The 26,323-nt window shown below is 35.0% G+C and overlaps 1 protein-coding gene across 1 annotated transcript in view; it reads left to right on the forward strand.

The window, feature by feature from the left end:
• Positions 1 to 25,864, forward strand: part of LOC146451156 (putative aarF domain-containing protein kinase 5) — a 60,907-nt gene extending 35,043 nt beyond the window's left edge. Inside the window, exons 8-15 of the mRNA XM_085099520.1 lie at positions 13,681 to 13,764; positions 14,858 to 14,939; positions 16,679 to 16,757; positions 17,967 to 18,058; positions 18,739 to 18,922; positions 21,564 to 21,638; positions 21,735 to 21,830; positions 23,919 to 25,864. Coding sequence (XP_084955646.1) covers positions 13,681 to 13,764; positions 14,858 to 14,939; positions 16,679 to 16,757; positions 17,967 to 18,058; positions 18,739 to 18,922; positions 21,564 to 21,638; positions 21,735 to 21,830; positions 23,919 to 24,078 — 852 coding nt within the window. The 3' untranslated portion in view covers positions 24,079 to 25,864. The remainder of the gene's footprint in view (positions 1 to 13,680; positions 13,765 to 14,857; positions 14,940 to 16,678; positions 16,758 to 17,966; positions 18,059 to 18,738; positions 18,923 to 21,563; positions 21,639 to 21,734; positions 21,831 to 23,918) is intronic.
• Positions 25,865 to 26,323: the final 459 nt, after the last annotated feature.

Consider the following 26,323-nt stretch of genomic DNA (forward strand, 5'->3'; position numbering starts at 1 on the left):
GGTTTTGGTGGTTATTAGCACGGTGGTTAAAATAAAACAGTTTTTGGTTGTTATTAGCATAGTAATTAAAATAAAACAGTTTTTGGTTGTTATTAGCATAGTGGTTAAAATAAAACAGTTTTTGGTGGTTATTAACACGGTGGTTAAAATAAAACAGTTTTTGGTGGTTATTAGCACGGTGGTTAAAATAAAACAGTTGTTGGTGGTTATTAGCACGGTGGTTAAAATAAAACAGTTTTTGGTGGTTATTAACCAGGTAGTTAAAATAAAAGAGTTTGTGGTGGTAATTAATACGGTGGTTAAAATAAAACAATTTTTCGTGGTTGTTAACATTGTTGTTAAAATAAAATAGTTTTTGGTGGTTATTAGCATACTGGTTAAAATAAAACAGTTTTTGGTGGTTGTTAGGACGGTGGTTAAAATAAAACAGTTTTTGGTGGTTATTAGCACCGTGGTTAAAATAAAACAGTTTTTGGTGGTTATTAGCATAGTGGTTAAAATAAAACAGCTTTTGGTGGTTATTAGCACGATGGTTAAAATAAAACAGTTTTTGGTGGTGATTAGCACGGTGGTTAAAATAAAACAGTTTTTGGCGATTATTAGCCGGTGGTTAAAATGAAACAGTTTTTGGTGGTTATTAGCACGGTGGTTAAAATAAAACAGTTTTTGGTGGTTTTTAATACGTTGTTTAAAATCAAACATTTTTTGGTGATTATTAGCACGGTGGTTAAAAAAAAACAGTTTTTGGTGGTTATTAGCATGGTAGTTAAAATAAAACAGTTTTTGGTGGTTATTAGCACGGTGGTTAAAATAAAACAGTTTTTAGTGGTTATTAGCACGGTGGTTAAAATGAAACAGTTTTTGGTGGTTATTAGCACGGTGGTTAAAATAAAACAGTTTTTAGTGGTTATTAGCATAGTGGTTAAAATAAAACAGTTTTTGGTGGTTATTAGTACGGTGGTTAAAATAAAATAGTTTTTGGTGGTTATTACCACGGTGGTTAAAATAAAAGAGTTTTTGCTGGTTATTAGCACGGTGATTAAAATAAAACAGTTTTTGGTGGTAATTAATACGTTGGTTAAAATCAAACATTTTTTGGTGGTTATTAGCACGGTGGTTAAAATAAAACAGTTTTAGGTGGTTATTAGCATGGTGGTTAAAATAAAACAGTTTTTGGTGGTTATTAGCATGGTGGTTAAAATAAAACAGTTTTTAGTGGTTATTAGCTCGGTGGTTAAAATAAAACAGTTTTTGGTAGTTATTAGCACGGTGGTTAAAATAAAACAGTTTTTGGTCGTTATTAGCACGGTGGTTAAAATAAAACAGTTTTTGCTTGTTATTAGCAAAGTGCTTAAAATAAAACAGTTTTTGGTTGTTATTAGCGCGGTGGTTAAAATAAAACAGTTTTTGGTGGTTATTAGCATACTGCTTAAAATAAAACTGTTTTTGGTGGTTATTAATACGGTGGTTAAAATAACACAGTTTTTGGTGGTTATTAGCACGGTTGTTAAAATAAAACAGTTTTTGGTGGTTATTAGCACGGTGGTTAAATTAAACAGTTTTTGGTTGTTATTAGCATGGTGGTTAAAATAAAACAGTTGTTGGTGGTAATTAATACGGTGGTTAAAATAAAACAGTTTCTGGTGGTTATTAGCACGTTGGTTAAAATAAAACAGTTTTTGGTGGTTATTAGCACGGTGGTTAAAATAAAACAGTTTTTGGTGGTTATTAATACGGTGGTTAAAATAAAACAGTTTGTTGTGATAATTAACACGGTGGTTAAAATAAAACAGTTTGTCGTGGTAATTAATACGGTGGTTAAAATAAAACAGTTTTTCGTGGTTGTTAACATTGTTGTTAAAATAAAACAGTTTTTGGTGGTTATTAGCATAGTGGTTAAAATAAAACAGTTTTTGGTGGTTAGAAGCATGGTGGTTAAAATAAATTAGTTTTTGGTGGTTATTAGCATAGTGGTTAAAATAAAACAGTTTTTGGTGGCTAGCAGCATAGTGGTTAAAATACAACAGTTTTTGGTGGTTATTAGCACGGTGGTTAAAATACGACAGTTTTTGGTGGTTATTAGCATACTGGTTAAAATGAAACAGTTTTTGGTGGTTATTAGCACGGTGGTTAAAATAAAACAGATTTTTGGTGGTTATTAGCACGGTGGTTAAAATAAAACAGTTTTTGGTGGTTATTAGCACGGTGGTTAAAATAAAACAGTGTTTGGTTGTTATTAGCATAGTGATTAAAATAAAACAGTTTTTGGTTGTTATTAGCATAGTGGTTAAAATAAAACAGTTTTTGGTGTTTATTAACGCGGTGGTTAAAATAAAACAGTTTTTGGTGGTTATTAGCACGGTGGTTAAAATAAAACAGTTGTTGGTGGTTATTAGCACGGTGGTTAAAATAAAACAGTTTTTGGTGGTTATTAACAAGGTAGTTAAAATAAAACAGTTTGTGGTGGTAATTAATACGGTGGTTAAAATAAAACAGTTTTTCGTGGTTGTTAACATTGTTGTTAAAATAAAATAGTTTTTGGTGGTTATTAGCATACTGGTTAAAATAAAACTGTTTTTGGTGGTTGTTAGGACGGTGGTTAAAATAAAACAGTTTTTAGTGGTTATTAGCACGGTGGTTAAAATGAAACAGTTTTTGGTGGTTATTAGCACGGTGGTTAAAATAAAACAGTTTTTAGTGGTTATTAGCATAGTGGTTAAAATAAAACAGTTTTTGGTGGTTATTAGTACGGTGGTTAAAATAAAACAGTTTTTGGTGGTTATTACCACGGTGGTTAAAATAAAAGAGTTTTTGGTGGTTATTAGCACGGTGATTAAAATAAAACAGTTTTTGGTGGTTATTAATACGTTGGTTAAAATCGAACATTTTTTGGTGGTTATTAGCACGGTGGTTAAAATAAAACAGTTTTTGGTGGTTGTTAGCATGGTGGTTAAAATAAAACAGTTTTTGGTGGTTATTAGCACGGTGGTTAAAATAAAACAGTTTTTAGTGGTTATTAGCTCGGTGGTTAAAATAAAACAGTTTTTGGTAGTTATTAGCACGGTGGTTAAAATAAAACAGTTTTTGGTCGTTATTAGCACGGTGGTTAAAATAAAACAGTTTTTGCTTGTTATTAGCAAAGTGCTTAAAATAAAACAGTTTTTGGTTGTTATTAGCGCGGTCGTTAAAATAAAACAGTTTTTGGTGGTTATTAGCATACTGCTTAAAATAAAACTGTTTTTGGTGGTTATTAATACGGTGGTTAAAATAACACAGTGTTTGGTGGTTATTAGCACGGTTGTTAAAATAAAACAGTTTTTGGTGGTTATTAGCACGGTGGTTAAATTAAACACTTTTTGGTTGTTATTAGCATGGTGGTTAAAATAAAACAGTTGTTGGTGGTAATTAATACGGTGGTTAAAATAAAACAGTTTCTGGTGGTTATTAGCACGGTGGTTAAAATAAAACAGTTTTTGGTGGTTAATAGCACGGTGGTTAAAATAAAACAGTTTTTGGTGGTTATTAATACGGTGGTTAAAATAAAACAGTTTGTTGTGATAATTAACACGGTGGTTAAAATAAAACAGTTTGTCGTGGTAATTAATACGGTGGTTAAAATAAAACAGTTTTTCGTGGCTGTTAACATTGTTGTTAAAATAAAACAGTTTTTGGTGGTTATTAACATAGTGGTTAAAATAAAACAGTTTTTGGTGGTTAGTAGCATGGTGGTTAAAAAAAATTAGTTTTTTGTGGTTATTAGCATAGTGGTTAAAATAAAACAGTTTTTGGTGGCTAGTAGCATAGTGGTTAAAATAAAGCAGTTTTTGGTGGTTATTAGCACGGTGGTTAAAATACGACAGTTTTTGGTGGTTATTAGCATACTGGTTAAAATGAAACAGTTTTTGGTGGTTATTAGCACGGTGGTTAAAATAAAACAGTTTTTGGTGGTTATTAGCACGGTGGTTAAAATAAAACAGTTTTTGGTGGTTATTAGCACGGTGGTAAAAATAAAACAGTTTTTGGTTGTTATTAGCATAGTGATTAAAATAAAACAGTTTTTGGTTGTTATTAGCATAGTGGTTAAAATAAAACAGTTTTTGGTGGTTATTAACGCGGTGGTTAAAATAAAACAGTTTTTGGTGGTTATTTGCACGGTGGTTAAAATAAAACAGTTGTTGGTGGTTATTAGCACGGTGGTTAAAATAAAACAGTTTTTGGTGGTTATTAACAAGGTAGTTAAAATAAAACAGTTTGTGGTGGTAATTAATACGGTGGTTAAAATAAAACAGTTTTTCGTGGTTGTTAACATTGTTGTTAAAATAAAATAGTTTTTGGTGGTTATTAGCATACTGGTTAAAATAAAACAGTTTTTGGTGGTTGTTAGGACGGTGGTTAAAATAAAACAGTTTTTGGTGGTGATTAGCACGGTGGTTAAAATAAAACAGTTTTTGGTGGTTATTAGCACGGTGGTTAAAATGAAACAGTTTTTGGTGGTTATTAGCACGGTGGTTAAAATAAAACAGTTTTTGGTCGTTATTAGCACGGTGGTTAAAATGAAACAGTTTTTGGTGGTTATAAGCACGGTGGTTAAAATAAAAGAGTTTTTGGTGGTTATTAGCACGGTGGTTAAAATAAAACAATTTTTGGTGGTTTTTAATACGTTGGTTAAAATCAAACATATTTTGGTGATTATTAGCACGGTGGTTAAAAAAAAACAGTTTTTGGTGGTTATTAGCATGGTAGTTAAAATAAAACAGTTTTTGGTGGTTATTAGCACGGTGGTTAAAATGAAACAGTTTTTGGTGGTTATTAGGATACTGGTTAAAATAAAACAGTTTTTGGTGGTTATTAGCATGGTAGTTAAAATAAAACAGTTCTTTGTGGTTATTAGGACGGTGGTTAAAATAAAACAGTTTTTAGTGGTTATTAGCACGGTGGTTAAAATAAAACAGTTTTTGGTGGTTATTAGCACGGTGGTTAAAATAAAACAGTTTTTGGTGGTTATTAGGACGGTGGTTAAAATAAAACAGTTTTTGGTGGTTATTAGCACGGTGCTTAAAATAAAACAGTTTTTAGTGGTTATTAGTACGGTGGTTAAAATAAAACAGTTCTTGGTGGTTATTAGGACGGTGGCTAAAATAAAACAGTTTTTAGTGATTATTAGCACAGTGGTTAAAATAAAACAGTTTTATGTGGTTATTAGCACGGTGGTTAAAATAAAACAGTTTTTGGTGGTTATTAGCCCTGTGGTTAAAATGAAACAGTTTTTGGTGGTTATTACCACGTTGGTTAAAATAAAACACTTTTTGGTGGTTATTAGCATAGTGGTTAAAATAAAACAGGTTTTGGTGGTTATTAGTACGGTTGTTAAAATAAAACAGTTTTTGGTGGTTATTAGCACGGTGGTTAAAATAAAAGAGTTTTTGGTGGTTATTAGCACGGTGGTTAAAATAAAACAGTTTTTGGTGGTTATTAATACGTTGGTTAAAATCAAACATTTTTTGGTGGTTATTAGCACGGTGGTTAAAATAAAACAGTTTTTGGTGGTTATTAGCATGGTGGTTAAAATAAAACAGTTTTTGGTGGTTATTAGCACGGTGGTTAAAATAAAACAGTTTTTAGTGGTTATTAGCACGGTGGTTAAAATAAAACAGTTTTTGGTGGTTATTAGGACGGTGGTTAAAATAAAACAGTTTTTGGTGGTTATTAGGACGGTGGTTAACATAAAACAGTTTTTGGTGGTTATTAGCACGGTGGTTAAAATAAAACAGTTTTTAGTGGTTAGTAGTACGGTGGTTAAAATAAAACAGTTCTTGGTGGTTATTAGGACGGTGGTTAAAATAAAACAGTTTTTAGTGGTTATTAGCACAGTGGTTAAAATAAAACAGTTTTTGGATGTTATTAGCACGGTGGTTAAAATAAAACAGTTTTTGGCGGTTATTAACAAGGTAGTTAAAATAAAACAGTTTGTGGTGGTAATTAATACGGTGGTTAAAATAAAACAGTTTTTCGTGGTTGTTAACATTGTTGTTAAAATAAAATAGTTTTTGGTGGTTATTAGCATACTGGTTAAAATAAAACAGTTTTTGGTGGTTGTTAGGACGGTGGTTAAAATAAAACAGTTTTTGGTGGTGATTAGCACGTTGGTTAAAATAAAACAGTTTTTGCTGATTATTAGCATAGTGGTTAAAATAAAACAGCTTTTGGTGGTTATTAGCACGATGGTTAAAATAAAACAGTTTTTGGTGGTGATTAGCACGTTGGTTAAAATAAAACAGTTTTTGGTGGTTATTAGCACGGTGGTTAAAATGAAACAGTTTTTGGTGGTTATTAGCACGGTGGTTAAAATAAAACAGTTTTTGCTCGTTAGTAGCACGGTGGTTAAAATAAAACAGTTTTTGGTGGTTATAAGCATGGTGGTTAAAATAAAAGAGTTTTTGGTGGTTATTAGCACGGTGGTTAAAATAAAACAGTTTTTGGTGGTTTTTAATACGTTGGTTAAAATCAAACATATTTTGGTGATTATTAGCACGGTGGTTAAAAAAAAACAGTTTTTGGTGGTTATTAGCATCGTAGTTAAAATAAAACAGTTTTTGGTGGTTATTAGCACGGTGGTTAAAATAAAACAGTTTTTAGTGGTTATTAGCACGGTGGTTAAATTAAAACAGTTTTTGGTGGTTATTAGGACGGTGGTTAAAATAAAACAGTTTTTTGTGGTTATTAGCATGCTGGTTAAAATAAAACAGTTTTTTCTGGTTATTAGTACGGTGGTTAAAATAAAACAGTTCTTTGTGGTTATTAGCACGGTGGTTAAAATAAAACAGTTTTTGGTGGTTATTAGCACGGTGCTTAAAATAAAACAGTTTTTGGTGGTTATTAGTACGGTGGTTAAAATAAAACAGTTCTTGGTGGTTATTAGGACGGTGGTTAAAATAAAACAGTTTTTAGTGATTATTAGCACAGTGGTTAAAATAAAACAGTGTTATGTGGTTATTAGCACGGTGGTTAAAATAAAACAGTTTTTGGTGGTTATTAGCACGGTGGTTAAATAAAACACTTTTTTGGTGGTTATTAGCCCTGTGGTTAAAATGAAACAGTTTTTGGTGGTTATCAGGATACTGGTTAAAATAAAACAGTTTTTAGTGGTTATTAGCACGGTGGTTAAAATAAAACAGTTTTTGGTGGTTATCAGGATACTGGTTAAAATAAAACAGTTTTTGGTGGTTATTAGCATGGTGGTTAAAATAAAACAGTTCTTTGTGGTTATTAGGACGGTGGTTAAAATAAAACAGTTTTTAGTGGTTATTAGCACGGTGGTTAAAATCAAACAGTTTTTGGTGGTTATTAGCACGGTGGTTAAAATAAAACAGTTTTTGGTGGTTATTAGGACGGTGGTTAAAATAAAACAGTTTTTGGTGGTTATTAGCACGGTGGTTAAAATAAAACAGTTTTTAGTGGTTATTAGTACGGTGGTGAAAATAAAACAGTTCTTGGTGGTTATTAGGACGGTGGTTAAAATAAAACAGTTTTTGGTGGTTATTAGCATGGTGGTTAAAATAAAACAGTTTTTGGTGGTTATTAGCACGGTGGTTAAAATAAAACACTTTTTCGTGGTTGTTAACATTGTTGTTAAAATAAAATAGTTTTTGGTGGTTATTAGCATACTGGTTAAAATAAAACAGTTTTTGGTGGTTGTTAGAACGGTGGTTAAAATAAAACAGTTTTTGGTGGTTATTAGCACCGTGGTTAAAATAAAACAGTTTTTGGTGGTTATTAGCACGATGGTTAAAATAAAACAGCTTTTGGTGGTTATTAGCACGATGGTTAAAATAAAACAGTTTTTGGTGGTGATTAGCACGGTGGTTAAAATAAAACAGTTTTTGGTGGTTATTAGCACGGTGGTTAAAATGAAACAGTTTTTGGTGGTTATTAGCACGGTGGTTAAAATGAAACAGTTTTTGGTGGTTATTAGCACGGTGGTTAAAATAAAACAGTTTTTGGTCGTTATTAGCACGGTGGTTAAAATAAAACAGTTTTTGGTGGTTATAAGCACGGTGGTTAAAATAAAAGAGTTTTTGGTGGTTATTAGCACGGTGGTGAAAATAAAACAGTTTTTGGTGGTTTTTAATACGTTGGTTAAAATCAAACATATTTTGGTGATTATTAGCACGGTGGTTAAAAAAAAACAGTTTTTGGTGGTTATTAGCATGGTAGTTAAAATAAAACAGTTTTTGGTGGTTATTAGCACGGTGGTTAAAATAAAACAGTTTTTAGTGGTTATTAGCACGGTGGTTAAAATAAAACAGTTTTTTGTGGTTATTAGTACGGTGGTTAAAATAAAACAGTTCTTTGTGGTTATTAGCACAGTGGTTAAAATAAAACAGTTTTTGGTGGTTATTAGCACGGTGGTTAAAATAAAACAGTTTTTGGTGGTTATTAGCACCGTGGTTAAAATAAAACAGTTTTTGGTGGTTATTAGCACGATGGTTAAAATAAAACAGCTTTTGGTGGTTATTAGCACGATGGTTAAAATAAAACAGTTTTTGGTGGTGATTAGCACGGTGGTTAAAATAAAACAGTTTTTGGTGGTTATTAGCACGGTGGTTAAAATGAAACAGTTTTTGGTGGTTATTAGCACGGTGGTTAAAATAAAACAGTTTTTGGTCGTTATTAGCACGGTGGTGAAAATAAAACAGTTTTTGGTGGTTATAAGCACGGTGGTTAAAATAAAAGAGTTTTTGGTGGTTATTAGCACGGTGGTTAAAATAAAACAGTTTTTGGTGGTTTTTAATACGTTGGTTAAAATCAAACATATTTTGGTGATTATTAGCACGGTGGTTAAAAAAAAACAGTTTTTGGTGGTTATTAGCATGGTAGTTAAAATAAAACAGTTTTTGGTGGTTATTAGCACGGTGGTTAAAATAAAACAGTTTTTAGTGGTTATTAGCACGGTGGTTAAAATAAAACAGTTTTTTGTGGTTATTAGTACGGTGGTTAAAATAAAACAGTTCTTTGTGGTTATTAGCACGGTGGTTAAAATAAAACAGTTTTTGGTGGTTATTAGCACGGTGCTTAAAATAAAACAGTTTTTGGTGGTTATTAGCCCTGTGGTTAAAATGAAACAGTTTTTGGTGGTTATTAGCACGTTGGTTAAAATAAAACAGTTTTTGGTGGTTATTAGCATAGTGGTTAAAATAAAACAGTTTTTGGTGATTATTAGCACGGTGGTTAAAAAAAAACAGTTTTTGGTGGTTATTAGCATGGTAGTTAAAATAAAACAGTTTTTGGTTGTTATTAGCACGGTGGTTAAAATAAAACAGTTTTTAGTGGTTATTAGCACGGTGGTTAAATTAAAACAGTTTTTGGTGGTTATTAGGACGGTGGTTAAAATAAAACAGTTTTTTGTGGTTATTAGCACGGTGGTTAAAATAAAACAGTTTTTTGTGGTTATTAGTACGGTGGTTAAAATAAAACAGTTCTTTGTGGTTATTAGCACGGTGGTTAAAATAAAACAGTTTTTGGTGGTTATTAGCACGGTGCTTAAAATAAAACAGTTTTTGGTGGTTATTAGTACGGTGGTTAAAATAAAACAGTTCTTGGTGGTTATTAGGACGGTGGTTAAAATAAAACAGTTTTTAGTGATTATTACCACAGTGGTTAAAATAAAACAGTTTTATGTGGTTATTAGCACGGTTTTTAAAATAAAACAGTTTTTGGTGGTTATTAGCACGGTGGTTAAATAAAACAGTTTTTGGTGGTTATTAGCCCTGTGGTTAAAATGAAACAGTTTTTGGTGGTTATCAGGATACAGGTTAAAATAAAACAGTTTTTAGTGGTTATTAGCACGGTGGTTAAAATGAAACAGTTTTTGGTGGTTATCAGGATACTGGTTAAAATAAAACAGTTTTTGGTGGTTATTAGCATGGTAGTTAAAATAAAACAGTTCTTTGTGGTTATTAGGACGGTGGTTAAAATAAAACAGTTTTTAGTGGTTATTAGCACGGTGGTTAAAATAAAACAGTTTTTGGTGGTTATTAGCACGGTGGTTAAAATAAAACAGTTTTTGGTGGTTATTAGGACGGTGGTTAAAATAAAACAGTTTTTGGTGGTTATTAGCACGGTGGTTAAAATAAAACAGTTTTAAGTGGTTATTAGTACGGTGGTTAAAATAAAACAGTTCTTGGTGGTTATTAGGACGGTGGTTAAAATAAAACAGTTTTTGGTGGTTATTAGCATGGTGGTTAAAATAAAACAGTTTTTGGTGGTTATTAGCACGGTGGTTAAAATAAAACAGTTTTTAGTGGTTATTAGCACGGTGGTTAAAATAAAACAGTTTTTGGTTGTTATTAGGACGGTGGTTAAAATAAAACAGTTTTTGGTGGTTATTAGGACGGTGGTTAAAATAAAACAGTTTTTGGTGGTTATTAGCACGGTGGTTAAAATAAAACAGTTTTTAGTGGTTATTAGTACGGTGGTTAAAATAAAACAGTTCTTGGTGGTTATTAGGACGGTGGTTAAAATAAAACAGTTTTTAGTGGTTATTAGCACAGTGGTTAAAGTAAAACAGTTTTTGGTGGTTATTAGCACGGTGGTTAAAATAAAACAGTTTTTGGTGGTTATTAACAAGGTAGTTAAAATAAAACAGTTTGTGGTGGTAATTAATACGGTGGTTAAAATAAAACAGTTTTTCGTGGTTGTTAACATTGTTGTTAAAATAAAATAGTTTTTGGTGGTTATTAGCATACTGGTTAAAATAAAACCGTTTTTGGTGGTTGTTAGGACGGTGGTTAAAATAAAACAGTTTTTGGTGGTTATTAGCACCGTGGCTAAAATAAAACAGTTTTTGGTGATTATTAGCATAGTGGTTAAAATAAAACAGCTTTTGGTGGTTATTAGCACGATTGTTAAAATAAAACAGTTTTTGGTGGTGATTAGCACGATGGTTAAAATAAAACAGTTTTTGGTGGTTATTAGCACGGTGGTTAAAATGAAACAGTTTTTGGTGGTTATTAGCACGGTGGTTAAAATAAAACAGTTTTTGGTCGTTATTAGCACGGTGGTGAAAATAAAACAGTTTTTGGTGGTTATAAGCACGGTGGTTAAAATAAAAGAGTTTTTGGTGGCTATTAGCACGGTGGTTAAAATAAAACAGTTTTTGGTGGTTTTTAATACGTTGGTTAAAATCAAACATATTTTGGTGATTATTAGCACGGTGGTTAAAAAAAAACAGTTTTTGGTGGTTATTAGCATGGTAGTTAAAATAAAACAGTTTTTGGTGGTTATTAGCACGGTGGTTAAAATAAAACAGTTTTTAGTGGTTATTAGCACGGTGGTTAAATTAAAACAGTTTTTGGTGGTTATTAGGACGGTGGTTAAAATAAAACATTTTTTTGTGGTTATTAGCACGGTGGTTAAAATAAAACAGTTTTTTGTGGTTATTAGTACGGTGGTTAAAATAAAACAGTTCTTTGTGGTTATTAGCACGGTGGTTAAAATAAAACAGTTTTTGGTGGTTATTAGCACGGTGCTTAAAATAAAACAGTTTTTGGTGGTTGTTAGTACGGTGGTTAAAATAAAACAGCTCTTGGTGGTTATTAGGACGGTGGTTAAAATAAAACAGTTTTTAGTGATTATTAGCACAGTGGTTAAAATAAAACAGTTTTATGTGGTTATAAGCACGGTGGTTAAAATAAAACAGTTTTTGGTGGTTATTAGCACGGTGGTTAAATAAAACAGTTTTTGGTGGTTATTAGCCCTGTGGTTAAAATGAAACAGTTTTTGGTGGTTATCAGGATACAGGTTAAAATAAAACAGTTTTTAGTGGTTATTAGCACGGTGGTTAAAATGAAACAGTTTTTGGTGGTTATCAGGATACTGGTTAAAATAAAACAGTTTTTGGTGGTTATTAGCATGGTAGTTAAAATAAAACAGTTCTTTGTGGTTATTAGGACGGTGGTTAAAATAAAACAGTTTTTAGTGGTTATTAGCACGGTAGTTAAAATAAAATAGTTTTTGGTGGTTATTAGCACGGTGGTTAAAATAAAACAGTTTTTGGTGGTTATTAGGACGGTGGTTAAAATAAAACAGTTTTTGGTGGTTATTAGCACGGTGGTTAAAATAAAACAGTTTTTAGTGGTTATTAGTACGGTGGTTAAAATAAAACAGTTCTTGGTGGTTATTAGGACGGTGGTTAAAATAAAACAGTTTTTAGTGATTATTAGCACAGTGGTTAAAATAAAACAGTTTTATGTGGTTATTAGCACGGTGGTTAAAATAAAACAGTTTTTGGTGGTTATTAGCCCTGTGGTTAAAATGAAACAGTTTTTGGTGGTTATTAGCACGTTGGTTAAAATAAAACAGTTTTTGGTGGTTATTAGCATAGTGGTTAAAATAAAACAGTTTTTGGTGGTTATTAGTACGGTGGTTAAAATAAAACAGTTTTTGGTGGTTATTAGCACGGTGGTTAAAATAAAAGAGTTTTTGGTGGTTATTAGCACGGTGGTTAAAATAAAACAGTTTTTGGTGGCTATTAATACGTTGGTTAAAATCAAACATTTTTTGGTGGTTATTAGCATGGTGGTTAAAATAAAACAGTTTTTGGTGGTTATTAGCATGGTGGTTAAAATAAAACAGTTTTTGGTGGTTATTAGCATGGTGGTTAAAATAAAACAGTTTTTAGTGGTTATTAGCACGGTGGTTAAAATAAAACAGTTTTTGGTGGTGATTAGGACGGTGGTTAAAATAAAACAGTTTTTGGTGGTTATTAGGACGGTGGTTAAAATAAAACAGTTTTTGGTGGTTATTAGCACGGTGGTTAAAATAAAACAGTTTTTAGTGGTTATTAGTACGGTGGTTAAAATAAAACAGTTCTTGGTGGTTATTAGGACGGTGGTTAAAATAAAACAGTTTTTAGTGGTTATTAGCACAGTGGTTAAAATAAAACAGTTTTTGGTGGTTATTAGCACGGTGGTTAAAATAAAACAGTTTTTTGTGGTTATTAGCACGGTGGTTAAAATAAAACAGTTTTTGGTGGTTATTAGCCCTGTGGTTAAAATGAAACAGTTTTTGGTAGTTAACAGGATACTGGTTAAAATAAAACAGTTTTTGGTGGTTATTAGCACGGTGGTTAAAATAAAACAGTTTTTGGTGGTTATTAGCCCTGTGGTTAAAATGAAACAGTTTTTGGTGGTTATCAGGATACTGGTTAAAATAAAACAGTTTTTGGTGGTTATTAACATGGTGGGTAAAATAAAAACAGTTTTCGTGACACTCGGCTGGTGCCTACACTAGAAGCTCACGGCAAACTATCCTCAGCTATCACGAGATTCTTTGAACCGTTTAACCACCCGCTTGATAGTTGATAATGGTTTCAGATGATAGTTGATTATCATCAGCTATCATCCACTATCATGCGCCGTTTGACCCGGGCCTTAGCCTTTTCTTTTGCGGCGTTGTCGTTGCCGTCGCCGTTGTGTTTTCGTAAGGTCCCTAGTATAACAGTGGGACCCAACGAGAACATCAAGCAAAATATTGAAAATGTTGTCTCCTGTGCGGTCTGCAGCTTGAGCTTGTCGTCTTACAACAAAACAATCATCATACTCATCGGCCGATCCAGGAAAAGAAATTATGCAACAGTAGGCATATAATATATATTTTTTTGTTCTAATGATCCTATTTCAGCGTGTGCTGACGGCCGAGTTTGTTGACGCGTGTAAAGTGGACGACGTTAAAGGTCTGAAGCTGAGAGGACTTGACATAGCAGATGTAAGACATTAGGAATTTATTCAAATGTTAAAAGGGGCCTTAAACCCCAGAATATCCTGTCACTCCAAAGCACCTCCAAAACAGTGGATTCGTGGAAACATGGAGACGCAGTACCGTTTGCACTTCAGCCAAACCTTGGAATGTCAAAGGAAGAGGAGTTATCCCGTTCAGCCAAACCTTGAATATGTCCATTTGTCGTTGTTTAAGCGTGGGCAAAGGGTGACTCTGCAGCTTTTTCAGGGGTATAGCTTTATGTGGCAGGGTATTCTGCAGCCACTCCTAAAAGCGAAGATTAAGGACGGTGCCTACTTTTGTTACTGCTTATACGTTCTGTGCATCTCGAGATTCTCGGATTTCCTATGGGTGGTGCCTACTAACACAGCGATATTTTTGCGCGGTTTAAAACTATTCGAAGAAAGCAGAACTTAGCAAGTGGTCTTGGTATCCAGAAAGAAAATTAAGGGTAACCATGCATTTTTCAGAGATAATAAAGCTTCCATCCGGAAAAAACGTCATACATTGCTTTGCATTTTAATTTTTTTGTATTATTATTATTTTTGGATTTCAATAGCCCTCGCTAAAATCTGCTTTTCATAATATAAACCACACAAAAATACTTACTTATTGGTAGGCACCGTCCTTAATGCACGTGAAAAGGTTTTTAGATGGGTAGTTTCCGTATCCATGTTTGTTTTTTCTCAAATCCTGGCAAAATTTTCAAATAGGACACAGCTCTTCAGAACCTCGCGAGAATCCCGCATCCACTCCCCCGTACACGTTTTTAAAGTGTCCTTTGGCTTATTAAGACTTTGTAAGAAACACTTGGAAAGCGAGATTCACTTCGTAAAGTAAATGTTCCCTGGTTCATGCCATTGCTTTATAGCTTAAAGGAAGTATGTTTCTTCATGCCAAATGAAGTATTTATTTCATGACATTCAGTCACGTAACAAACAAACAAACAACCTGTAAGCATTGTTGACGTGTTTATTTTTATCATCCACCACACCCCCGCGCCCCTACCGTTTTCCAGGACCGTTTGTTTTGCGCCATTTGTGTCGGTTGACACACCTTTTTTTTATTTGTCTTCCTGTAGGTTGATGAAAAAATGATCAAAGCGTTTGGTGAGCAGCTGTTTCGTAGTGGATTCATTCACGGCGACCCTCACCCCGCTAATGGTAAGTAAATTAACCTACAATCGTACACACAGCACTGCAATTAAGGGCCGCATTCTGAAGGCCCATTTAAACGGTTTCAACATTTGCTTCAACATGCGTTCAACACTTTGTTGGACCAAATGTCGGTTTGAACAGGTCGTTCAACATTGTTGAAAGTGCAAAAAAATGTAATAAGCTTGTTGAAAGTGTGTTGAATCAAATTTAAATTGGTTTAAACTTTCATTCAACATCGATTCAACATTTCCTTTGTTCTTAAAAATGTTGATTGGTGTTGAAGCCGTTTGAACACTCCGTTCATCCAACATTTGCCCAACATCCGTCAACTTTTGTTGAACGAATTTTGGTCAAATGTTAAAACCGTTTAAGCGGGCCTTTGCATGAGCACTTATTGCGAAAATAATTTGCTAGCAAATTCTTGCTAACAAGGTCGATCCTGGACATATCTCTGCATGAGCTGGTTCTGTATGCTTACAAGCGCGCGTGGTCTATCACTCAAGATCTTTTGCTCCCAGTCCATTTTACAGTTACGTGCTTAGTGATCTTTCCTTTGAATTGGAGCGAGGCTGTAGTTGACGCTGTTTTGATACAAACCTCGGTGTTTTTCATATGTAATTCCTAACTAATTAGCATAAGAACAACAACAGTATTTTCATATGAATTGCACTGAGGTTTGTATCAAAACAAAGTCAACTCCACCTTCTCTTCTTCTCAAAGGCTAGGTCACGAAGCAAATCTGTAAATTGAGCTATAAGCTACACCCGCGAGTTTTGGAGAAAAGAATTATCTGTTCCGAGTTCTCGTCCGGGCTGTATTTTAGAAAGTGGCTTCTGCAGGCTTAAAGGGCTCCCTTTGTAGATTTTAGAACACCTTTCATATCGCATATCTTTAGATTCATCAATAAACATGATACCTTGGGTGCCAGAGGTTATTTTTTTTTATCCGAGAGAGAGAGAACAGTGGCGAAGCAAGAGAAAAAAAATGTTAATGAATTAATTTAAGATATTGAATTTTTTTAATGTTGCCCAAATGGTAGATTAATTTTGTATTGAGACTTCTTCAGGTTTGTAATGAATAATCTGCGAAGGTTATGTTTAAAAAGCCTGTTTAAATGCCAAACCTCTTTCTTTTAGGATCATAAGCTTTCTTGGCGACTAGATTTGTGAAGGTTTTAAGTTAAACGTGTTCTGTAGAAATTGTATGCGCCACTGAAATAATTTTCACTGCAGTAATCTCGAAATGACGCACACTACAAGAAACGCTGCTAATTTGCTATCAGTAGCCTCGATTTACAACATCGCAATTAAGTGACACTTACTATAAGAAGGACTGGTATTGCTGTGTTTATTGCGCTTCTTAACCACTATCCCATGAAACCAAGCAGTTGTTAATTGATTGCCAAAAGTAATTTTGCGTTTTCTTTGGTTTTGCTTTACTGCGCTCTATGATTGGTTTGAAAAGTTCGCGCCATTTTCTCAACCAATAGGAAGCCAAACGAAAACCAGTCGTGTCTTGGTCGCACGAGTTTTCCCGCGCTTGACGCCGGTCACATTTATTTGCTTCGAATTGTGATTGGTTCATTGCGCTGTTTACGTCTGTTGTGATTGGTCAGAGTAACTACTAATTTTAATATTTGTACGACACTCATTGAAAACTTAACCGCGTAACATAGCGTACGACGGTTTTTTAACAAAGTTTTATCGTAGCTCGTATATTCTAACATCCTGTTTATCAACTGTTAGTTCTCATTAGGAAAGGCAAAGATGGGAAAGCTGAACTAGTCATTATTGACCACGGACTTTACGACACACTGCAACACAAGTGAGTTTCTTTTCAGAATTGTAGCATTATTCTCTGCAAGCCTTATCCACTTTTGACGGTATTTTGCTATCAGCGATCAGTGCGGTGGAATCGGGTTTTTTTTTGGCTTCGAAAAAAAAAACCCAAATGCTTCAGTAGTAGCTTTTTTGCCAGTTAAATGGCTGCACGTTAGGATTTCATTCACAGGCTCTAAATTTAGAAACAACTTGAAAGAAACAACCTGTAAGCATACGTCAAAAGCTTCACTACAGGAAAAGACTGTCCGGTACCTTTCACTGGGATAGTCTCACTTGAAAGTTTTTTTCACTTAATCTAAACCTAGAACTGCCTTGTACCGCGTAATAAACAGTACTTCTGGAAAGCACTGGGCACTACCTTTCTTTTGAATACAGTTGAACCTCTCTACAACGGCCTCCTTGGGGACAGAAGAAAGTGGCCGTTATGGGGAGGTAGGGGTGTAATATGATACCTTTTTTTCGGGAAGTACAACATGTTTATTGTGCCAAGTTCATGCTTACTGTAGCCTATAACGGCAATCCAATCTTAAATAATATTATATAGACAAAATACACAATAAAACGTAAATAATGTTTTGAATCAAAATGTTAACAAGACGAAATGAGGAAGGCTCGCAACATTCGCTATATTGTTGTAGACAATTTATGCTTACTGCAGCATATAAATGGAACACAATCAAAATACGTATATCGTTAAAATGGAAACAGAAACGTAATGTTCCGAAGACAAATGTCGATTACTACATCAGTTTATACAAAAAGGTTTTTACAAAAAAGAACTGTACTGGCCGTTGTCGAGAGGTTATTTTGGCAGTTGGGGACGCACTTTAGTGGCCGTTGCCGTTGTAGAGAGGTGGCCGTTGTAGAGCGGTTTAAACAACAGCTAATGTATGGACTGTCCGCCGGGACAAAAAAATGTGGCCGTTGTAGAGAGGTGGCCGTTAGTGGAGGTTCGACTTTAGTCAATTCGTGGCTTCATCGATGGAATTAAAGTTAAAACACTCATATAAAGCGTAACAAACTGGAGTGGTTGCATTTTAGATTCATAAACGAAACTCGATTTTTTTCTTCTTACTTTGTTATTTGCAAGATGGTTTTGGAACACACCGAAACATGTTTTGTCCTTTAAAGAATGTTGGTTTCCGTAAAGTTAAGGAAAGTCTTGTTTTTCTTCGGAACTTTTGTTTTTCAGAGACAGGATATCTTTGTGTCAACTTTGGAAATCCATCGTCCTGAATGACCAAGAAAGCATGCAGTATTTCAGTAAACAGCTTGGAGTAGATGGTAATTATCACCTCACATGGATAATTTCCTAGATGATTCCACGGTGTCATTGTCCCCTGGGTTGCCATCTCAGGGGCAAAAGAAGAGTTTTTGTGCTTATGCTTAGTGAAGCGTACAGAGTATACAATAAATGCGCTCCCTCTCACAAAGTATATGTTATGGTTCAAATTTTTCCTCGGTTTAAATCGTTTATTTTCCTATTTTTTTTTTGGGTATGGTAATGTATGATGACAAGTTTGAATCAATCGCAAATTTAAACCAATGATTAAATTCAACCATAATATATACACCGTATGTAAATCGCCTGTTGTAGATATTTCAAATTTCATGTTTTCCTTTCCCAACCTCAAATGAGCATACGGGCGTTAGTGGCAAACATAACTTCAATTTCTGTATATAGCTTAAAGTAGGAAGGAGTATTACTGATCTTTCGCCAACCTGGTACATAAATGGGTATAATTTATTTTACTTAGTACTAAACGTAAAGCAAATCCATCTTCCTTTACTTTTGATATCCATTCCTTCTGAGTACTTTTCCGAGTTAAGTCAGTAAACAGCGCCATAGGAGCGTAATTAGTGTTCCGGCGATACGTTACAACAATGCTTCAGAGCGAGCTTTCGTCCAATGTGCCGATACATTCTTGCATGAAGAAATAATCCCCTGAACGTTTTTTTTACAGATTATGAGAATTTTTGTCAGATCCTTCTTCAACGGCCGTTCGTATGGGGAAGCGCGGGAATGCTGTTTAAAACACGAGTCACTGAGGAAGACTTGGTCATTATGACCAAACTCGCCCAAGGACATTTTGAGAAAGTCATCATTATTCTTCAACAGCTTCCTCGGAGCATGCTTCTTGTTTTCAGGTAGTGGTAACTGAGATATATTTAAATTTGGTGCCAATAGACCATTTCGTTAAACCTCATTATGAAAGCGAGGCTAAGTGCAAAGTTTTTGTTATGAAAATTACTTTTCATTTATATGCAAACAAAACAAATTTTCATATGAAAAGTTCGATTGAGTTCGATTAAGTTCGATTACCGAACAGTTAATTCAGATCAGACCGGATTTGTCAAGGGAAGATACATAGGCCAAAACATAAGACTTTTAAGTGATATAATGGAATATCTAGATGCTAAAAAGACCTCGGGATTGCTTCTCTTTATAGACTTCGAAAAGGCTTTTGATAGCCTTGAATGGGATTTCATTACTAAAGCTTTGAACGCTTTCAATTTTGGCCCAAATGTGAAAAAATGGATCTCAATTTTTTATAACGGTGTACAAAGTGCAGTTATGAATGGTGGGTTTTTGACAACGTATTTTAATATATCAAGAGGAGTCCGTCAAGGTTGTCCTCTAAGTCCTCTTTTATTTATCCTCGCTGTGGAATTGCTAGCAGTAAAAATACGCCAAGATCCAGATTACAGAGGCATTTCCCTCCCAGACGGCCAGGAGGTCAAAATTTCACAGTTTGCTGACGATACCACTATAATAACGGAAAATGTTGAATCACTCAAACCTTATTTACAGATCTTGGATCGTTTTGGAAATATTTCAGGCTTAAAATTAAATAAGAAGAAAACAAAAGCTATGTGGATGGGTTCCATGAAAGATAGTAATTTGAAAGTACTTGACTTTAAGACAACAAAAGAACCCATTAAAGTTCTTGGAGTACATCTATCCTACAATACATATAAATGTACTGAAGAAAACTTTCACGCGAAGATAAAGAAAATGAAAACAAAATTGAACTTGTGGCTCTCAAGAGATCTCACGATATATGGCAAGTCTTTATTGGCGAAAGCTTTAGGTATATCACAGTTAGTTTATGCTGCATCCATGCTGACTGTTCCAGAATCGATTATCAAAACTGTTCAGGAGAATCTCTTTGCCTTTCTATGGAAAAACAGGAAAGACAAGATAAAAAGAGTAGTTATGTATCAACCAGTAGAAAAAGGGGGAATCAATTTTGTTAATTTTCACACGGTTATTAAATCGTTACGCCTAGCTTGGATTGGTAGACTACTGGACACGTCTGATGATAAATGGAAGGCAATCCCAAATTACTACTTTCGAGAACATGGCAGCTTATTATTTCTCCTTAAATGCAACTATAATGTAAAACTCTTGAAAACAGGTCTGCCTCTCTTTTATCGAGAACTTCTTCAGTACTTTCAAGATCTTAAGAAGACAACTAACATCCTTCCAAATGGCGAATTCATTCTTTGGAACAACAAGTCGATAACCATAGACAATGCTACCTTATTTTGGAAGTCATGGTTTGATAGCGGAGTTGTATCAGTAAAGGATGTGCTAAATACAAATGGCAAGTTTTTATCATACGAAGAGTTTAGCAACAAATTTAACATTGCCACAAATTATTTGCACTACTTTCAACTAATTTCAGCCATTCCATCTGAGTTGAAAAGGAGAGCAGCACAAACGTTTATACCTGCAGCTGATCTCTCTTCGACTTCCGCATCCGTTCCGTTAAATAAAACCTTTTTTGATCTTGCTGAAGCGCGCTGTAAAAATTATTACCAGTTGTTCAATAATCACGGCTCCATTGTTCCAAGTGGAGTTAAAAAGTGGCAGGATAAATTCCCAGAAAAATTTGTTGATTGGTCAAATAAGTTTCAAGATATATACCGCTTTACTAAGGATAACAAACTCCGTCAATTTTGCTTTCGTTTTCTGCATAGAATAACTGTAACAAGAAGAGAACTCAAACTATTTCATTTAACGGATAACGATAAATGTATATATTGCTCTAGTGCTGATTCAATAGAACACACCTTTATTGATTGCAGGGAGTCTGTAAAACTTTACTCGCAAATTATATCATGGTTCAACCAGTGCCAAGGTACTACAATAACACTCTCGAGCGAACAAATTGTCTTTCGTGATATACATCATGTAACTGATGCGCTCTCGGACCCCGAAAGACGCAGGCTAGATTTACTCATCATCTTGGTCAAGCAATATATCTACTCCTCTAAACACCTTCAGAAAGAATTGTCTTTAGATGAACTTGTAAACAAACTTACTATTCAATGGAAATTAGAAAAATGTGCTTAAATGGAATTTCTGCTCTCAATCAAAATGAATGATGCGATGCATTTTTTTTTTTCGTAACTCACATATGTAAGCTAATGCAGAGGCTCGAATTTGTAGTTTTTTCGTTTAACTTCTTTTGTTATCTTAATATTTTTTTTTCGTCTCTTTTTTTCTTTTTCTCTATTACTTAGTTGTCTTTTTTTTTTCTCTTTTAATTTAACAGAAAAGTACTTTGTGAAATTCAGATACTGTATAAGTGTAAGTAATTTATATAAGTGTAAGCAACCTAAGTGTATCAGTGTATTTGCGTATTTAAATAAAGCGTGTTAAATAAAAAATAAAAAAAAAAATAAAAAAAAAAAGAACAGTTCGAGTAGTTTCGTCGGGTCTAGCGATATGGGTTCTTTAATGTCCTCTGCTTTACCTGTCTGTTCTATTATTTACTTTTAGAAACCTGAATACCATCCGAGCCATTCACCAAGATCTGGGAGATCCCGTGGATAGATTTGTTCTCATGGCCAAGTGGTTAGTGTAGATTTACTCAAGCATTTTTGAGCATTGCCATTGCTTGTTTATTTGTTTGTGGAGGTGGTGAACTAAATATATTTTGGTTAATTGCAGCGCTATTGCTGGTGTTCACGGTGATATAACCCACCACAGTCTTTGGTCAAAAGTGAAGACCTATGTGGAGTCGTTTGTCCTCGAGACCAGAATAAGGTACTACTGTTTATCGTATCGATAAAAAATAAGAAAATTCCATCTAGTCTACTTGTCACGCGTTGCGTGACGAGCCCAATCGAAGGCTGAGAAGGAGACTAAGTTCCGTCACGCAACTACGCTTATTTTGTGCGGATTGCAGTGATGGGTTCCCGCGGGCCCGCGGGTCAAAACGTCTATGCTAGGTTTAAAATATTTTGACTCTCTGTGTGTCATTTTCTTAATATAATAATAATAATAATAATAATAATAATAATAATAATAATAATAATATATAATTAAGCATTACCCTAAGTCTCAATGCTTTACAACTCTATAAAAATGCCAATTACAAATGTGAGAAAAATACATCTATATATAAAAGAAACTTCACAGTCACATTAAAAAAATCTACTCTAATTGATAAAATTTACGAAATAAATATGTCTTAACTGAAGATTTAAAAGAGTTCAATGTCTCGAACTTCTTTATTTGACGCGGCAAGGAGTTCCAAGCATTGGCAGCATAGACAGAAAAGGCTCTCGCTCCATATGTCTTGGTGTTATAGCGAGGAGTAGCTAAGAGCCTTTGGTCAGCAGATCTTAATGGGCGTGATGGTAGATATGGGCAAAAGAGTTCAGATATGTAATCTGGAGCCAGATTATTAAGCGCTTTGTATGTAAGAACTAGGATTTTGAAATCAATTCTGGCCTTGACTGGAAGCCAGTGCAGTCTTTGAAGAACCGGAGTTATATGTTCACATTTCTTAGACCTATTAACTAATCTAGCAGCAGTGTTCTGAACAGACTGTAATTTGGACAATTCGGAATCAGGGAGACCAGCAAGTAAGCTGTTACACAAGTCCAATTTAGATGTAATAAAAGCATGGACAAGTTTTTCCGTGGTAGACTGATCAAGGTACTTTCGAAGTCGGCCAATATTTCGAATGGACAAAAAAGCGTTCTTGCATATGTTATTGACATGCTTAGTCATCTGCAGGTGCGAGTCAATGATAACTCCTAGGTCACGGGCATCAGGGGTAGGCTGGATGGTAAAACCATTGATGTTAAGTCCAGGTATAGGATTGGGAGTTGCAAACCGAGAAGACAAATGAAGGACTTCAGTTTTGTCTGGATTGCACGCAAGACCGTTCGCGTTACACCAAACTAAGATGTCCTTTACACATAGTTCAAGCTTGGTCAGGAGTGCTGGACGATCCATAGATGAGTCAATAGTGATATATAGTTGCGTGTCTTAGAGAGTAAGGTGGAGGCCCGAGTCCCCAGACTTTTTCCTTAGATCTGCCACTGGATTATTCCTTTCTAATGCCGCCAGCCGATTTTGTCCATGTGCAAATGGTACAGGCCTTCAGGTCCTTTATAACGCCTATTCCCGTGAGTAGGATTAAGCACCTATACATGTGGGCAGCTATCAACTGTCAATGTCGATAGAAATCGATCGTAAGCGCTCTAGTTGTTTCACCATGACCCAAGGACTGATCTATTCAACCAAGAAAATGCCCTTAAAGTGGTTCACTTCCAGTTGCAGGAATTTTCCAATTCCAGTAGACTTTATCGTCGAGAAAGACTGTTCTTACATAAGCCAAACAGATTTGGACTTTGCCTGGTACTTTGCCAGCGTAATCATGAAATCTGATTGGCTTCGCAAAGGTGTTCTAATTTCCAATAGGCTGCCCCTGAATCGCGCGCTTGCGAGAAGTTTTCCTGACGAACCACCAAATAGACCTTTCTCACTCGGCGGCCATGTTGAGTCTCAGGAGAATAAAAAGCTTTGTTCTTGCACGCCAAGCCTCGCACTGAATTCGCGTCTGGGGGGGGCTTGTCGTGTGAAAACAAAACTTTTTATTCTCCAGAGACTCGACGTGGGTCCGCATGACAGATCTATAGGTGGACTGCATTGCCGCCATGTTGGTGGTCAAAACAAAGAAAATCTGCTCACATAGTTTGCATAAAAGTAGAAGTTAACTCCTAGAGGAGAAAAATCTTATTGTTCTTTACCACCAATATGGCTGCCATGACGTCACGTGCAATCAATCTATTCTTAAAAGAAATTCACAGCCACTAGTAACTTGATGTCGTCTTATTGCAGAGCTATGAGCTTCAGAGCGTGGATGGTGGAAACGTACATCCGTGTTCTTCAGTACTTAGGACGAGCGCCAAAAGAAATGGACAAGCTTACGTCTAAACTGCAAACACTGGAGAAATTGGACGCCATAGCCGCAGAAAGAGAGACCGCCTCATTTGCCTGATAGCGACATAAATACACTCATAAATAGCGACATAAAACTTATACGCTCATAATACTCTCCGTAATATCTCTCCCAACCCTAGGAGCCTAAATGGGAGCCAATTTAAGGAACAAGTACGAAAACCCAACAAAATGTTGAGGGGAAGAATCCACCATATGGAAAAAAGATGTTGGCTGTACATTTTACCACAATAACTTGCGAACCTAACACAGCCAGTAGGCACATAGAAAGCCAATTTTTTGGGAAATTCATCCGTGTACTAACAACATTGTGTGTGCTAGGTTTGACGGTTTTAGAACTTTTCTGTCCGTTTTTATGAGCCTTTTAAGGGATTTTGTACGCTAAGAATTATGGGTAAATGTACTAGTCGCCATCTTGTTCGGTATCGTGGATTAGTCTTGGCCAAATTAGTGCACGCCAAGTCGTCACGTGACTCGAATAACACCTTAAATTTTATGTATAGAGCGTTTTCATTCACGTGACTATTTGTCATATTGGTTTACTGAAACAAAAGAAAGTATTTGCATAAAAATAGAGTTCAATTCCCATAGGTTTAGTTTGGGACACCAACATGGCCGCCATTTCTTTGTTTTGGGAGACCAACATGGCCGTTGTGACGTAATGTGAAAACACTCTGTATGGTACATTGACAAAACGGCAGCAAGCGTGATTTCAAAAGTTCAAAATTAAAATACAAGCCAGTGTTGTTGTGAACAAATTAGGTAGTATTTGTATTCAATGTTCATTGTAATCCGTTTTTAAGAAAAGCATTTACGTGTGAAATTATTTTGCAAGTTCAGTTACAGTTCCAGCTTTCAGCTAGAAAAATTAACTAATTAAAAATTAAGTTATAATAACAAAGCCGCGTTCTAAAGTAAGCTTTCCACCTCGCATTATCTTAGCCGGTAACGCGAAACGAGAGACAATTCGGAACACTTTCGGACGTCTGAGAAACACTTTTCGGGACCTGAAAGAACACGCCCGAAAAGCGCCCCGAGATGTTTTCGGCCGGCCCGAAAAGTTCTCGGGACTTCTGAAAAACGCACCCCTGGCCCGAAGACTTTTAAAAAGTTGGAGAAACGGACCCTGGAGCAACTGCTGAGTGACGGCTGATTCAAGTGACATACATCTATCAAACCTAGTCCGACAAACAGTAGTAAGCATTTTATGAAAGAACCTGGGAATTAGGTTGGTTTAAGCTGGCTTAATTTTTGTTAGGTAGCAATGTTTTGTAGTCGAGAAAAAGTGTTGGTAAAATTTTCCGTGACTTTTTCCAATAATTTCACCCGTAAATCATAAATATCGTGTGATAGTGAACAGAATTATGACGAAAAAATTGTGTACATGGCGCCTTGTGAGTTAAAAGCTGATAGAAGAGATTCACATTGCCCATTTGCCTGCCCCGTGCCCAGGTCGTTCGCACGCTGTTGTGGCGTTCCGAGTCCTTCACATCAAGCCCTACCCCCAATGGCGTTGGCGCCTGGGGCGAGACGTCCTAATGTCTGGAGGTTCCGACAGGTGCGAGGAAATCAGAATTTTATATTTCTGATACTCATGCCAACTCACAATCAAATACTTGTATACATGGTTTATCGATCGAGATGCAAAATAAACAACAGGTCAAACATTATTATTACCAATAAGAAAAAAGCCAATCTTATTTTGCTTTATTTTCATTTTTGCTTCGCCTCCAGTCACAAAAGCCTCGATTAGCTCTGTTATATGCGGGCTGTGTATTCCTGTAAAAGATACAAGTATATTAAATAAAGTTGTTGTTGTTGTTGTTGTTGTTGTTGTCACAGAAACGTAGTTACAAAAAGAGATTACGCTGAAACAAGAACCAAGGAGTTTAACCTGTAAAATGATTCCCAGGATCGAAAACAAACCTTGACTTTTACAAGACGAAATGACATTTCTTCATGATAGCTCATTTTTTATTTATTTATTTATTTATTTTATTTCTTTTTTTTTTGTATAGGTTGCTTTGTTTTGTGTGTCGCCGGTTACAAAAAATTCTCGGGCGGTGATGGTGCGTAATTAGCCGATACAGGGGCGATGTGAGGGACGCACGAAGAGTTAAAATGGAAGGGAAAAAATGGACTGCCGGTAAATCCGTTATATACCTAATTAGTACTTAATTTCGCGTTTTTCACGACTAAAAAAGTCGCGAAATTAAAGATCCGCGAATAAAAATCCTTGCGAAATTTGAACTCGGGAAATTTAATACCCATATAGAAAATTCAAG

The sequence above is a fragment of the Pavona decussata genome, unplaced genomic scaffold (genome assembly GCF_977016875.1).
Source record: "Pavona decussata unplaced genomic scaffold, jaPavDecu1.1 SCAFFOLD_396, whole genome shotgun sequence".
NCBI classification, from domain to species: Eukaryota; Metazoa; Cnidaria; class Anthozoa; order Scleractinia; family Agariciidae; genus Pavona; species Pavona decussata.